We start from the raw sequence: 15,708 nt of genomic DNA on the forward strand, positions 1-15,708 counted from the left end.
AGTAAGAAAGCAGTAGCAACTATATACACAGCCAGAGAGAGAGAGAATATCTAAGGAAAAATATTTTTAAATTACAGTTATTGTAATACAGTCTGCATTTCTGGGGAGGGCACTTCAGAGATATGACACTATGGTAATGAAGGTCCATCAACACAGCTAACTGTATTTATTAAGATAGGAACCTGTCTTAATTACTCTCTGAGATAGGCAGTTTAATAAAGGAAAAGTGAGTTGTTAAAATGCTTTTATCCGTAACTATTTAGATCTTCAAAAGTCTGATTGCAGAGATATTTTTAGTTGACAGCATGTTTTTTGTTTAATTCTCACTAATGTAATGAGATCTAGGAAACGTGTATTGTGAATGATATCACTTTATTTGAAGATTACAAGTAGATCAAGATTTCACCTTTGCAGAGGTAGACTTATAGTTTACAATAGAACCATTATTTTCCAGAAGCATGAATTCCTACATCAGAGTCATTTTTATCTTAAGATACATGCTTCTGATACCTCAAAAGATCTGATAGGAGACACTCTGAAATAAATATGCCATTTTAATTCTTGACAAAGACATACTCTATTTAAATGTATTCCTTTTATGTGAATTGCCACAACATACTGTATAACTGAGCTGTCATGTCTGAACTAGATAGGAGGAAAAATCTGATTGCTAGAAGGATATTGATAATCCTATACTCCAAATTTCTAGACTTATTTTTCTAATTACTAGGGTGTTAGAATTCACGGAAAACAAATAGAGCAGTGTGGAACTCTGTAGCAAAATTATTTTGTGAAAAAAATCAGATTAGTTCCCCAATACTTTTTGAAACATATGCATCAGATGAGATCAGAATCATGTAAAGTATTTATCTCAGTGTAGGTAACCAGTCTAGAAGACAATTTGACAAACTGTTGAGAAGTTTCAGTGCCAAAAGTGCATCAGAAAACAGCTTGAAATAAGACTAGATAATCCGTATTATAGAGCATTTTGAAATAAGCCATTGCTTGAGCGCCCTTGAATGCTCTTGTCAATAGACACAATTGTCCAGGGATACTTCCTTTGGACATAATAAGATAAGGCTTTTAAAAACACTGTAGCATCTCAAAATATGTTAACAGCAAAAATAATTGGCAAGTAAGTTTGTGTGTGTGATGCAGTTTACTCAATTATATTTTTAAACCTGATTTACTATTATGTGACTTTTTGTTTTTAAAAACCGAAACATACTCAATGTAGTATTTGGGATATAGGAAAAACATGATTCCATATGTGGTCCAAGCAGTACTCTAGAGGAAATAGAAAAAAAGTCAAAAATCAAGTGTAATACTTGTAACTAAGTATGTATCTTTAAATAAAATTAACTGCTGCATGTACATAGATAATGGGAAATTGCATCAATACCATCTTAGGGTTTGCATAATTATATAACTATATTCTTCTTATAAAGTAGCATACTGTAATTTATTTACCTTTCCCCCCTTTTAGCTCAGTAGAAAGTGTTTTGAAGACTCTTGTGAAAAATTGTCGACTGTAAGTACTTTAACCATTTTCAATTTTTATGTACTTTTTAAACTCTTTGATAGTGAGACTATCTTGCATATATGTAGCTGTCTTCTTTATGAAATTGAAAAAACTATGTGTTCATAGGGCCTTGTTGCCAGTAACAGGAGTCCTCTGGTTAAGTTGTACCTTCAGTGGTGGAGACGAAAATGTGTCAAATAAATATGTTGCTTAGAATGCTAACAAGGTTTAGCTAAAAAAACTTTGGAAATCTCCCATTACTGAAAATTATATTTATACTATATTATAAATATAGTAATATACTTTATATATGAGGGACAACGAGGGGGCGTATAAAGTGACTATTTGATGTTTACATTTCCATGATTAAATTTCAAGATATCTCTTGCATTATTTTAAAGTGTTTTAAAATTTGCAGAATTGCAGAAATTACAGTGCATGTATCTTAAATAATTATCCTGCTTGCATTAGATTATTTTATAGAAATGTCTCCAAGAAAACAACCGGACTCAGAGAGCACCAAGGACCCCTCATTTCAACTCTGAGCTACAAATATTCTCCTTTATTGGGAGTGGATTCTCTTGGATATAGAAGTCTAATTATGAAATGCCCTGCTGTATGAGACAAAGCTGGCAACTGCATTGATTTTATTTCCATGCTGTGAATATCTAGCTAGTATATCTTTGTCTCAGAAACATGTTTAACTTGTACTTTTTATTGTTATATTGTATCTTAGATTTATTGATAGGGATTACTTATAAGTAAGTAATACATGTTGATGCAAAAATCCTTCTTGTTAGTTATTTCCCAGAAAGTGCCACAGCAGAGATGTTAGACGAATGGCGGCCATTAATGTGCCCTTTTGACGTTACCATGCAAAAAGCTATCACTTATTTTGAACTGTTTCTACCTACCACTCTTCCTCCAGAGTGCCATCACAAAGGTTTTAAGTAAGTTGCTTTGCAGCATTTTATATAATGTTCTATTTCATTTAAAGCTGATGTTTGTGAACTTGGGCTTTACTATCACATACTGTAATAGTAAATAAATAGTAAATAATAATTACTATTGTACTGACTTGATACTTTTTGTTTTGAATGCAAAATTTTAAGGGACAAGATTTTACCAATTCACCTAATAATTGCTTCTCTTGAAACAGTAGTCTAGTGGGTTTTTTTTCAGTTAAATTTATTTATTCAGTGAACCAGTGAACCAAAACTCTGAAGCAAAATTATATTGAAATTCTGAGCCTTAACAAGCCAGTCCTGTTAGTGTCCTGTTTTTGGTTCATGTTCCAGGACTTATGCCCAGATGTCATGAGGTTGCTCAATTGTCAGAACCTCCAAGAAAAGAAAAAAACTTATTGTACTAATAATGCCTTGCATTTTACATTTATACAAATAGAAATAGCCTTCAAATGTCTTCTAAGCTTAAGGGGCCTTTTGGAATGCTTTGCCATGTGCAGAAATCTGACTAATTAAATTCCTGTCACTGATGTGGTTGAATAAATATTAAATGTCAAAGTTTAAAAAATAATACAGTAAATTCAAGTTTTTTAATCTCCTTGTGACAGCTCGGATTCAGTCAAGGCTTCTTACTAACACGTCACATATCCATGAAGAAACCCCAACAGACAGTTTGTTCTAGCAAACAGTGATAGTTTGGTTTTCCATAAGAAAATGTAGGAGAAGGAACTGTTGAGGTAGATTTCTTTTTCCACAAAGAAAAGGAAGAACTAGGAGAACTTTGCTGTAGAACCGGTGTAGTCAACCTTTTTATACCTACCGCCCACTTTTGTATCTCTGTTAGTAAAATTTTCTAAACGCCCACTGGTTCCACAGTAATGGTGATTTATAAAGTAGGTGGGGGGGGGGCGCAGGCTACCAGCTCTGCTTGTCTGTTACAGCTGGGTGGTGTGGGGGGAGATGCGCGAGCTATTCTGGGATGAGGCTCTTTTGTTTGCGGTTGCACTATAGCGCCATTTAGTTTCACTTACGTAACGTGAACTAAACTTAAGCGCAGGCAATACAAATGGTATATTTTCAGAAATTTAAATTGTGATGGGGAATTTTATGAAAACCTAATGAAAATGTTTTTAAATAATGCTATGAATTTTTTTAAAAAGTCAATTAAATTAAAGGAAAGTGCTTCAGTATCAGACAAAACCCCTACCGCCCACCATGAAAGTTGGAACGCCCACTAGTGGGTGTAGGGACTAGGTTGACTACCACTGCTGTAGAAGGTGTAAAGATTAGCTTCTAATATGGATATAGGCAATAATGGCTTTGAAAGTTTGTTATTTTAATTAAAAGTAATGTGGGCTGGTGTAACTTAGAAAGGATAGTATATCATATTGGATGACAAAGCCTTGTTAGCTTCAGTAGATGTCTAGAGGAGATTGCTACAGAAAGTAAATTGCACGTTTCAGAAGAAGACTCACTGAAGACTTGAAAAGGCAACTGTGCTTTGGACCTGCTACTCAACTTCCAACTTCCAAGGATTATAGATAGATAGATAGAAGCGGCCACATACTGCCAATCAGAGTCATGGGAGGTAGCTGTGCCAAACTGTACCAGAAACAATGCCAACAATGTCTTTAAAGTAGAATATAGGGCAGGTATAAGGGGACGCGGTGGCTCAAGGGGCTAGGACGTTGAGCTTTTCGATCGAAAGGTCGGCAGCTCAGCGTTTCGAATCCCTGGTGCTGCCGTGTAACGGGGCGAGCTCCCGTTACTTGTCCCAGCTTCTGCCAACCTAGCAGTTTCGAAAGCACGTAAAAATGCAAGTAGAAAAAATAGGGACCACCTTGGTGGGAAGGTAACAGCGTTCTGTGTGCTTTGGTGTAGAGTCATGCCGGCCACATGACCACAGAGACGTCTTCGGACAGCGCTGGCTCTTCGGCTTTGAAATGGAGACGAGCACCGCCTCCTAGAGTCGGCAACGACTAGCACGTATGTGCGAGGAGAACCTTTACTTATAGGGCAGGTATTAGAAACAGCCATGTAGATGTACTGGTTAGGTTAACATATGGTAACTTGAAAACGTAGTAGGAGGAAATTTAGGCTGCAATCTTAAATACAGAAAAATTACGTTGCAATGCCCTTTTAATCTCAAGTTGCAAAGACAGTCTTGAGAAAGAGTTGGAACAGAAGTTATCGTGTCTTGTTTACTAGTAAATCTTAGCTAAACAATATGGTGAAATCAACAGGAGCCTGCTTACTTGGATGTGTTTCCTAAATAAATGGAAAAAAGTTCCAAAGTTATGGCACTATGTTCTTCATCAAATACTGAGAATTTCCACAAAAAGAAAAAGAAACTTCCCCTTTCATCCTAATTAATCTGTGATTATTTCATAGAATTTCTTAGGGCAACTATTGCGTTATCTAAGTTAGTGTATAGTTAACTGCATTAAGAACATTTAAAATGTTCTTCATATTTGCTGGTCTCATGAATTGAGAATTACTTGCATATATTTTTCCATGGTGTTCCAGACTGTCCTTGAATGTGCTTAATAATTAGTTTCATAGTTCAGCTTCTCTTTGGATTTATTATTTCAAGGTCATTAAGCAATTCCCTCAATTGCTGATTTTTTTCTTTGGGATTGTACCTCATAGGTCATTGATTGTTTTTATAAATGGTTGTTTTATTTTGCAGTTAACTAATCCTAAGAAAGGATAACTAAACCTAAGAAAGGATAACAATTTTTCTACTTGCATTTTTTTTTCATAGATTATTTTTCTTTGGAGGTAGGCTCTGTTTTACCTATGTTATCAGTATATGTGTCATACAGTGGTGGGTTGCTACCAGTTCTATCTGGATCGGTGAACTGGTAGCGGTGGCGGCGGGGAGAGGCCCTGCCCACCCACACTGGACACTTCTGCGCATGCGCAGAAGCATTGTGCACGTGCGCACAAGTGAACTGGTAGCGTTGTGTTTTGCAACCCACTACTGGTGTCATTGTATTTATATGTCTTTCCTTTGTGAAGTCTTATAACATATAGAAGACTCATGAATGTTGCCTCTCCTTAAAGAGTGATTTGGCATTCAGAACCTTTAGATGCTTGAACTGATATCTCAGGCACCAGTAGTTAGTTGAGCAGAAGATAGGTATCATTATAGCTGAGTCTATAAAAATTTCTCCCTTCTCTTTCCCCAATATTTTCTTGTTTTCAGTACATGAATAGAGGTGGCAGTGCTACTGGAGAAGAATAATAAGTATTCCACAAACTTGCAAATTTAAAAAGAGAACAAAGACTTTATTCCAGGTTAATGATATAACATTTAAGATAACCATTTAACTTTTCATTTTTGCCAAAATAATATTTATATCGTAGATATAGAGGCATACACATTCTAAGGCAAGGCTGTTCTCTGAAGCTATGACTGGGGCTCTCACACACAAAACTCCCACTCATTTGACCAATTCTGCCTTCATCTTCTTATCAAAGGATGCTGTTTGCTTGTCAAATAAATGTCTGGAGGTAGTTTTGTAGTAACAAATGAAGCTTTTCTTATTTTTTTTTTTTAAAAAAGGTACTTTGAGTAGAGAGCTGAATTTTAATGCATGGAACTTTATATCTATTTTTGTGTATTATTTCCTCTGAATTACCTAGTATGGAGTTTGGGAGTTTTAAATTTATTGCTGGCCAGAGAAGCTAAGCCAGGAGTTTGCTTCTTTGTTTATTTTTGTCAATAGTGATTCTAATTCAATAGAACAGATCTTGCATAGTTATCTGTGAAATAATGGTTTGCACTGATTGGGTACAGAAAACGTACTGGCAGTTTTTACATCTACAGTGGTCTGGGATCACAAACAGTACCTTAATCTATAATAGTCTTATCTGCAATTTAAAATCATTTAAAATCAGCTTCAGAGGTTTGTATGCCTGCCTACAAATATGATCAGACTGTAAGCTTAGGAAATAAGGCCTTTCTTATTCTGGTCCAGTTTAAGTGGGTATTGCCAAATAATATTTATATCAGATATAGAGGCATACATTCTAAGGCAAGGCTGTTCTCTGAAGCTATGACTGGGGCTCTCACACACAAAACTCCCACTCATTTGACTAATTCTGCCTTCATCTTCTTATCAAAGGATGCTGTTTGCTTGTCAAATAAATGTCTGGAGGTAGTTTTGTAGTAACAAATGAAGCTTTTCTTATTTTTTTTTTTTAAAAAAGGTACTTTGAGTAGAGAGCTGAATTTTAATGCATGGAACTTTATATCTATTTTTGTGTATTATTTCCTCTGAATTACCTAGTATGGAGTTTGGGAGTTTTAAATTTATTGCTGGCCAGAGAAGCTAAGCCAGGAGTTTGCTTCTTTGTTTATTTTTGTCAATAGTGATTCTAATTCAATAGAACAGATCTTGCATAGTTATCTGTGAAATAATGGTTTGCACTGATTGGGTACAGAAAACGTACTGGCAGTTTTTACATCTACAGTGGTCTGGGATCACAAACAGTACCTTAATCTATAATAGTCTTATCTGCAATTTAAAATCATTTAAAATCAGCTTCAGAGGTTTGTATGCCTGCCTACAAATATGATCAGACTGTAAGCTTAGGAAATAAGGCCTTTCTTATTCTGGTCCAGTTTAAGTGGGTATTGCCAAATAATGGCAAATATTTAATAAGGTTCATATTTTAAAATTTTATTTATATTTAGTTACTCAACACAAATGTCAACATAAATGTCATTTTTTTCCTAACCAACTTCTAAAATTCAGTTACGAAAAAATTGAAATGTCAAGGAGCCTCAAGTGTTTTAATCATTACAAAGTGTATTAAAAGTACAGACTGTATTTACAGAGTGCTTAATATGAAATTGATGTACTTCTTTTGACTGTGGGCATGAAGGTTGAAGTTTTCCTTTGTCTTTTCAAACAATTAAGGCAATTTTAGCATGTTGCAGTTCTCGTGTTGTTTGCTTCAAAATTGAGAAAAACCGAGTCACTGATTATCGTAATTCACTGATGAAATTTGATGGTGTGGTCAAAAAAGGGGCTTGTGGATTGCAGGTTACCCCACCCCAATATAAACTATGGTCTTGGAAGCCTGTGCTGTAGGAATTTCAGAGAAGACTCAGCAGACAACTGTTGCAGCATGAAGAGTCGGCGAATAGTCCGTCTCTTTGCATTTCCTCTCCAGACAAGGAAAGGATTTGAGATCACTCAAGTACTCCATACAATTGCTCTTCATGAGGGCATCGTAACAAAATGATCTGTGGCAGCGTTAGAACTATGGGAGACAAGGGAATAACTATTTTTCCCCTCAAACTGCAGTCATCGCCTTCAGAAAGACACTAAGTTTAAATAATTCCACTTCTAACCACTTTTGGAAATTGTTAGCTACTTTTCAGTTATTAATCTTTGAATCAACACACTTTATAGTACTGGATGAGTTTGCTCCATTATGTAGCAAAAGAAGTTTTAAATACAAGTTTAATTTTTTTTCTGTTGAAGTAAACAGCAAAAGAGTAATTAGACTTTAATTTTGGAATGTTACAACTAAATTAAGGGTCTAGATGGATTTGAAATAAGATTCTGTAATTTATCTTTTCCATCAGAAAATGCTTTTGTTTTGAATTCTGTTTTTAAAAACTTGATAGGATGAAACTTTGAAGGTTGGATACTAAAGGAATCTAGAAAGAACAAAGATTACAAGTAAAGGAAAAGAACACTTAAATTTGCCTTATTAATAGAGTGGGGCAAAATATTTTAACATTGGACACATTGAAGGATATTTTCGAACAATGGACCCAGAAGTTAATTTTAAAAATGCCTGCCTCTGTAGAATGAGGGTATTTGCTATAAGTTTTACAAGTTTTATGGGACAAGAATGAAATTTATCTGAAAGCGATTTAAAAATTATGGACTACAAGAATTATTTGGAAAAAGATGCTGCATTGAACATGTAAATGAAAGTAGCTGATGTCTTAACAATTAAAAGATATTTACAAATAACAAATCAAGAGTGGTCTAGTGATTAAGGCACCAGGCTAGAAAACAAGGGATCCTGAGTTCAAGTCCCACCTTAACCATGAAAGCCAGTTGGGTGACCTTGGGCCAGTCATTCTCTCTCAGACCAATGCATTTCACAGGGTTGTTGTTGTGGGAAAAAACAGAAAGAGAAAGGTCTGTTGGATATATATTTTTTTTATTTGAATTTATATCCCGCCCTTCTCCGAAGACTCAGGGCGGCTTACATTGTATAAGGCATATACATTGTATATGTGTAAGGCATTGTATAAGGATATGTTTGCTGCCTTATGTTTATGTAAATAAATAAAACATCTCCGTAGGGGATTTACAAGAGACTTGAAGGCTGAGTCAACCTTGAGCTGGTCGCAATGGAACTCCTGGCTATGGGCAGAGTCAGCCTGCAATACTGCATTCTATGGTTGTGCCACCATGGCTCTTGAAAAAAATCAAATTCCTAGGACATTATTTGAAGGGATGAAGATGATTAAGATTGTTAAAAGTTGAAGGAAAAACAAAGTTGATTTTTTGTATCAAGATTAAAATAGATAACATAATAACAAAGTTGGAAGGGACCTTGGAGGTCTTCTAGTCCAACCCCCTGCCCAGGCAGGAAACCCTACACTATTTCAGACAAATGGCTATCCAACATTTTCTTAAAAATTTCCAGTGTTGGAGCATTCACAACTTCTGCAGGCAAGTTGTCCCACTTATTGATTGTTCTAACTGTCAGGAAATTTCTCCTTAGTTCTAAGTTGCTTCTCTCCTTGATTAGTTTCCACCCATTGCTTCTTGTCCTGCCTTCAGGTGCTTTGGAGAATAGCTTGACTCCCTCTTCATATTGGAACACTGCTATCATGTCTCCCCTAGTCCTTCTTTTCATTAAACTAAACATACCGAGTTCCTGCAACCGTTCTTCATATGTTTTAGTCTCCAGTCCCCTAATCATCTTTGTTGCTCTTCTCTGCACTCTTTCTAGAGTCTCAATATATTTTTTACATCGTAGCGACCAAAACTGAATGCAGTATTCCAAGTGTGGCCTTACCAAGGCATTATAAAGTGGTATTAAAAACTTCACGTGATCTTGAATCTATCCCTCTGTTTATGCAGCCCAGAACTGTGTTGGCTTTTTTGGCAGCTGCTGCACACTGCTGACTCATATCTAAATGGTTGTCCACTAGGACTCCAAGATCCTTCTCACAGTTACTACTATTGAGCAAGGTACCACATATATGGTATTTGCATTTTGGTTTTTTTTTGGCCTAAATGTAGAACCTTACTTTTTTCACAGTTGAATTTCATTTTGTTAGATAGCGCCCAGTGTTCAAGTCTGTCAAGATCCTTCTGTATCTTGAGCCTATCTTCTGGAGTGTTGGCTATTCCTGCCAGCTTGGTGTCATCTGCAAATTTGATGAGTTCCCCATCTATACCCTCGTCCAAGTCATTGATGAAGATGTTGAAGAGTACTGGGCCTAAAACAGAGCCTTGGGGTACTCCACTGCATACTTCCCTCCATGTGGATGTAGTTCCATTGAGGACTACACATTGAGTGCGGTTAGTCAGCCAGTTACGAATCCATCTGGTGGTGCTGCTGTCTAACCCACATTTTTCTACTTTATCTAGTAGTAAGTTATGATCTACTTTATCAAATGCTTTACTGAAGTCCAAATAAATTATATCAACAGCATTCTTCTGGTCCACTAATTTTGTCATTTTGTCAAAGAATGCAATGAGATTAGTCTCGCATGATCTCTTTTTGACAAACCCATGTTGGCTTTTGGTTATTACTTTGTTTGTTTCTAGTGTTCGGTGATTCGTTGCTTGATTATCTTTTCCAGAATGTTCCCTGGTATTGAGGTCAGGCTGATAGGTCTGTGGTTTCCTGGATCTGTTGTTTTTCCTTTGTTGAAGATGGGAACTACATCAGCTCTTTTCCAGTCCTCTGGCAGTTCCCCTGCGCTCCAGGGTCTTTGAAAGATATAGTTCAGTGGTTCTGAGATCTCATCTGCCAGTTCCTTCAGAACCTTGGGGTGTAATCCATCTGGTCCTGGTGATTTGAACTCGTCTAGGGTAGACAGATGTTCACTTACTTGTGTTCCTAATCTGTTTTTTGTGGTGCTGTTTTTGATAGGTTGGATTGTTTTTTCCTTTTGTGTAAAGACAGATGCAAAAAATGAGTTAAGTAGATCTGCTTTCTCTCTGTTGCTTGTCACCTTCTTGCCACTTTCTCCCAACAATGGGCCAATTGTTTCCTTGACTTTTTTCTTGTTTTTAACATGTTGGAAGAACATGTTTTTCCAACATGTTTGTTGGTTTGTTATTTTTTACTTTTGTCGCTAGCCTTTGTTCGTTGTGAGCCTTTGCTTTCCTCACTTCATCTTTACAGGCTCGGGCTATTTGCTGATATTCTGCCTTAATTATTTGCCCCTCTTTCCACTTTTTATACTTGTCCTTTTTGTCTTTCAATTTGTCAGATAGTTCTTTATGCCTCCATGCTGGTTTCTTCTGAGATCTACTATTTTTCTTCTTCATTGGTATTGTGCGAGACTGGGCTTTTATAATCTCACTTTTCAAAATTTCCCAAGCTTCTTCAGTTGTTTTCCCCTTGAGGATTCTTATCCATGGAATCCTTCTCAAGGTGTCTCTAAGTTTATTGAAATTAGCTCTCTTAAAGTCCAAGACTCTAGTTTGACTTTGTTCTACTACTTGTGTTTCCAGTATTGCATGATCACTTGCCCCCAAGGTTTCTGTAGCTTCAACACCTTCTATCATTTCATAGAATAGAATAGAATAGAATAGAATAGAATAGAATAGAATAGAATAGAATAGAATTTTTTTTATTGGCCAAGTGTGATTGGACACACAAGGAATTTGTCTTGTGCATATGCTCTCAGTGTACATAAAAGAAAAGATACGTTCATCAAGGTACAACATTTACAACACAAATTTCATCTCTGTTAGTGAGAATTAAGTCCAATATGGCTGATCCCCTTGTTCCCTTCTCTACTTTTTGGGAAACGAAGTTGTCTGTTAGGTTTGTTAGAAACCTGTTGGATCTTCCACTTGGTGCAGAGTTTGTCTCCCAGTTGATGTCAGGGTAGTTAAAATCCCCCATTACTACTGTGATGTGCTTCCTACATACCTTAGTTAGCTGACTAGCAAAAAGTTCATCTACTTCCTCTGTTTGGTTGGGTGGCCTATAGTATAGACCTATGGCAATATCATTTTCCTGCCCTTTAATGTTGACCCAAATGCATTCAAGATAATTTTCATCATTGTTGTGCTCTATTTCTGTAGAGATGTAGTTATTTCTTATATATAGTGCAACTCCACCTCCTCTTTTATTTGGTCTATTTCTTTTTAAACAAGATATATTATTATATCTTGTTAACATTAATGGACTTTTGCTGATCAGGACTGAACTATGAGGCATTGAGGATTTTTTTTATAGATAAGAGATGGGATAAAGGAATAAGAGATCATTTGTTCTATTTTAAGAGAAGGTGATAGGTTTCTACATTTGTTTATACTTTTGTTTCTCAAATCAATAGTATGGCTGGAGATTTGTCAGATGGAGGAAGTCTAATCTGTGTGGCCTTCAGTGCGCTTAATTTTGAACATCATTTTTCTTCACTATGCATAATAAAAATCATTTTCATAGATAGGGTTATACCCACAGACATTGTTTTTGAAAACTATAATGTATGTATTAGATATTGGAAACCAATTATTTTCACATATTAAAATTCTGTTGGTGGGATTTCATTGTCTTGCAGGCTCTGGCTTGATGAATTTCTAGGCCTTTGGGTTTCAGTTCAAAATCTTCCACAATGGGAAGGGGTAAGTAATAGGTGCCCCACCTATTTTCCCCACTTCTTTTTACTACAAAGATGATATGTAGATAATTGGACTAGAAATAATGGTGCCTTGAAAGATTGAAATAACTTTAAGGTTTTTAATCTATTAGTTGTACAATTATAGGTTTTGGATATTAATTGTCATGCTGTGCAGGAGTTATTTTTTGTTTGAATGCTAGGGTTCCTTTAGGTTGAAAATCCAAACCTAAGCCTAATTATTATAAATCTCTCAAATCACACCAATATATATTATATCTGCATGGATATTGTGCAGGTACAATATTATTTATCATTATCTTTATAATGACTACGTTTATATCCATAATATGGTCATAACGGCCATCTTGGACATTTTTGCCTTTATGAAGTTTTGTAATGTCATAACTGTATCATTTTTAATTTTTTAATCTTAAATTAATTTCAATATTTTAATGTTAGTTTTATACATGGTTTTATATTACTTATATTGAAAACTGCCCAGAGCCTTTCTTTGAGGAAGATGGATGGTTTAGAAAAATGAAATATATAAATAAATAAATAAATAATTCTGTAATGATAAATAATAAACATTTACTTCTTTATTTACGATTGCAATTTTGCCCAGAATTATTCATAAATCATTGCAGTCAATAAGCAGCTCACCATATGACCAGATCTAATTTGATTACAATTTTGTGGCAGTTGTTAAGTGTGACACTCCTTAAGCGAATCCATTTTTACCCACTGGGTAGTTTTTGCTGGAAACCAGAAGCAAATGTTTTTACAAAAACTAGCAAAAATATATATATATATATTTGTAACTTCTTGAGCTGCAGTGCAATCATCTTCTCAAACCTTCTCCAAAAAGGGAAGATTGGAGATAGTAAGAAAATTATCCAATAGGATGGAAACTAGTGATGGCCTCTTAGGAAGAGGAACCACAGCCTCCTTAAAAAGTTGAGTCACTACCTCTTCTTGCAGAAAAAGATTAATCACTGCCAGAGCCCACCTGCATGTCACCTCCTGGGTGACAAGACAAAGAGAAATTCCTTTTTCTCATAATCTTTCTCTATTTGTATCTGTTGATGAGGTTAGGTCTTTGTAAACCTTGGCCTTGGTGAATCTGGGTTTTCGTCTGACATAATGGGACAGCTAGTAGATATTTTAGCAGTGCAGTATAGAACCCTAATTGAAATTTGTCTGTTGGAAATTTGTCTGGGAGAAATCTGTTAAGAGAGTTTATTGTTACTACTTTCTGGTTCTCTATTTTCTGTGAGAAATCTGTGGCTTTCTTGATGTTCCAGAAGGATAACTCCCCACAGCTTCAAGTCAGGATTCAGCAACCCCTGGAAAGCCACATGTTCATTATCTTTACTATATTATCTCTATCTCAGGACCTATTATTTTAGTTTCCAGTAAACCAAAAGGCCTTCTCAGTCCTGTTTATGCATCTCAATATTATGGTTATTCCTTTGGTAAACATTCTTTATAATTATATTTCTTTTTTCTTATTATTAACTCGTGTCCCACCTGCTATCCTTTATGATCCCATGGTGTATGATGAATATTTGGTCCTACTACTTGAGAAAACTACAGAAAAAAGCAGGAATAAACCTTAATACTGTACTAATGTTGTTGTTGTATCATGAAAATGTGGTCTGTGCTTTTTTTCTCTCTAGCATTTAGTAAACCTTTTTGCACGTTTGGCCACTGATAACATAGGCTACATCAACTGGGATCCCTATATTCCAAAGGTAATATTTAATATAAAAATGCTACAAATATTAACAAGAAAACCTCGCAAGTGCTTTCTGATAAAACATGCAGTTTTAATTCATTCTGTCTCTGTCTCTTTCTCTCATTATTTTAGCTCTGAAGATAAAAATTGTGTACCCTAACTTAAATATATTTATTATATTTAAAATCATTTATCTGGACAACATAGTTGAAAACTTGTAATTTATAACTTTTTGTGATTAATATAAAACTTTTTATTAGAAGGGCAGGTTTTTTTAATTCTCTGTCTTGCCCTATTAAATTTTTCTTAACTACGTTTAAGTCTTAACTATATTTTAAGGATTTTTGTTTACATAAAAAAAAAATCATAAGCAAGAGTGTTATTTCTACTAATCTATTCCCTTTAAAGTATGGCAAACAAAATTATCACACAGGGGACTTGAATTTTAATCTACTGTCATGATATTTGCTGGGATTCCTGTTTCTTGCTATAAAGAATAAAACTTTTGAAGAATTAATGTGGTTCCAAGCTGCAAGAATGTGATTTTAATGGGGAAACAGTGACCTGTTACTTTTATAATTTTTTAGCAGCCATGGCATCTGTCATGTTTTATAATTTTAATTTCTGTGAACTGAAGCCAATTCATCCCTTAATTACAACATATGGTTGCAGTTTTAAAATTCATTGGGACTATGATTAGCTTTTCTTCTCTCTCCAAACAGTAATGTTGAGAGCTAGGTCATCGGATTTAGTGTCCAGAGCAGAAATTGATTTTGCAATACTGACCTAGCTTAAGTGGTTCACTTAAAAGGAAATATCTAGTGGGCTAATTGAATTTCTATAGCAAGTTATGTAGATGTCTTCCAGATGCTTTTGGCCTCAACAATTGGTCAAGATGTGAAAGTGGCTGCTGTGCAATAGCAAATGTGCATTAATAGGGAGACATCTCAGTATAGGTTGCTAAAGCAGAAATTTCAGTTTTCCACCATGAGTTTAATTTGAAGAATTTCCTGTTAATTCTGTGCTAGTAGCAATGCCACCTCCTTTAATCATGCTTTTGTTTATAAATCGAGTATTTTGGAGATTGGGTTTTGAACGTGAAGGGTTTCAATAGTTTGATTAATTTTATAACAAAGTTCAGATATTCATGATACAGTTTTGCTATTTAATTTCTCAATGTCCTTTTCTGCAGATATTTACTAGAATACTACGTAGCTTGAATCTTCCAGTAGGAAGCAATCAGATGATGGTTCCACGATTCCTAACAAATGCTTACGACATAGGGCATGCAGTTATGTGGATCACAGCTATGATGGTAGTATCTTTTTTAATGACATTGAGGAAGCTGTACAGTTATGTAGATATGTAAATAAGTCAACTTACTTGACTTTTAAATTACTTACTACTTTAATGAACATCATATTCATGAAAATAAGCAAGAGCTCAGATGGAAATTTCTTTTTAAAAATCCTCAATTACAATATTTGGAACTGTCTTTCTACTATACACAAAATAGCAATAACTGCTTTACAGGAAGCATATGTGCTCAGGACAGTGAGGACAGTTCATAAAGACTTCCAGGAGAAATGATGGAATGTCTCTTCAAGAGGAGCCCCATGTAGAGAGCGTTTGT

At 35.3% G+C, this 15,708-nt stretch overlaps 1 protein-coding gene across 4 annotated transcripts in view; it reads left to right on the forward strand.

Moving 5' to 3' along the window:
* PSME4 (proteasome activator subunit 4) overlaps positions 1 to 15,708 on the forward strand; it is a 94,089-nt gene that overhangs the window by 22,192 nt on the left and 56,189 nt on the right. For all 4 annotated transcript variants that reach the window (XR_009152909.1, XM_058164942.1, XM_058164943.1 and 1 more), the window contains 5 exons: positions 1,487 to 1,531; positions 2,323 to 2,472; positions 12,278 to 12,341; positions 14,017 to 14,091; positions 15,268 to 15,390. Coding sequence is in view for 3 of the 4 variants with exons in the window: in XM_058164942.1 (XP_058020925.1) it covers positions 1,487 to 1,531; positions 2,323 to 2,472; positions 12,278 to 12,341; positions 14,017 to 14,091; positions 15,268 to 15,390 (457 nt within the window). In the remaining variant the exon portion in view is untranslated. The remainder of the gene's footprint in view (positions 1 to 1,486; positions 1,532 to 2,322; positions 2,473 to 12,277; positions 12,342 to 14,016; positions 14,092 to 15,267; positions 15,391 to 15,708) is intronic.

Source organism: Ahaetulla prasina, chromosome 1 (genome assembly GCF_028640845.1).
Source record: "Ahaetulla prasina isolate Xishuangbanna chromosome 1, ASM2864084v1, whole genome shotgun sequence".
In the NCBI taxonomy this organism is placed as follows: Eukaryota; Metazoa; Chordata; class Lepidosauria; order Squamata; family Colubridae; genus Ahaetulla; species Ahaetulla prasina.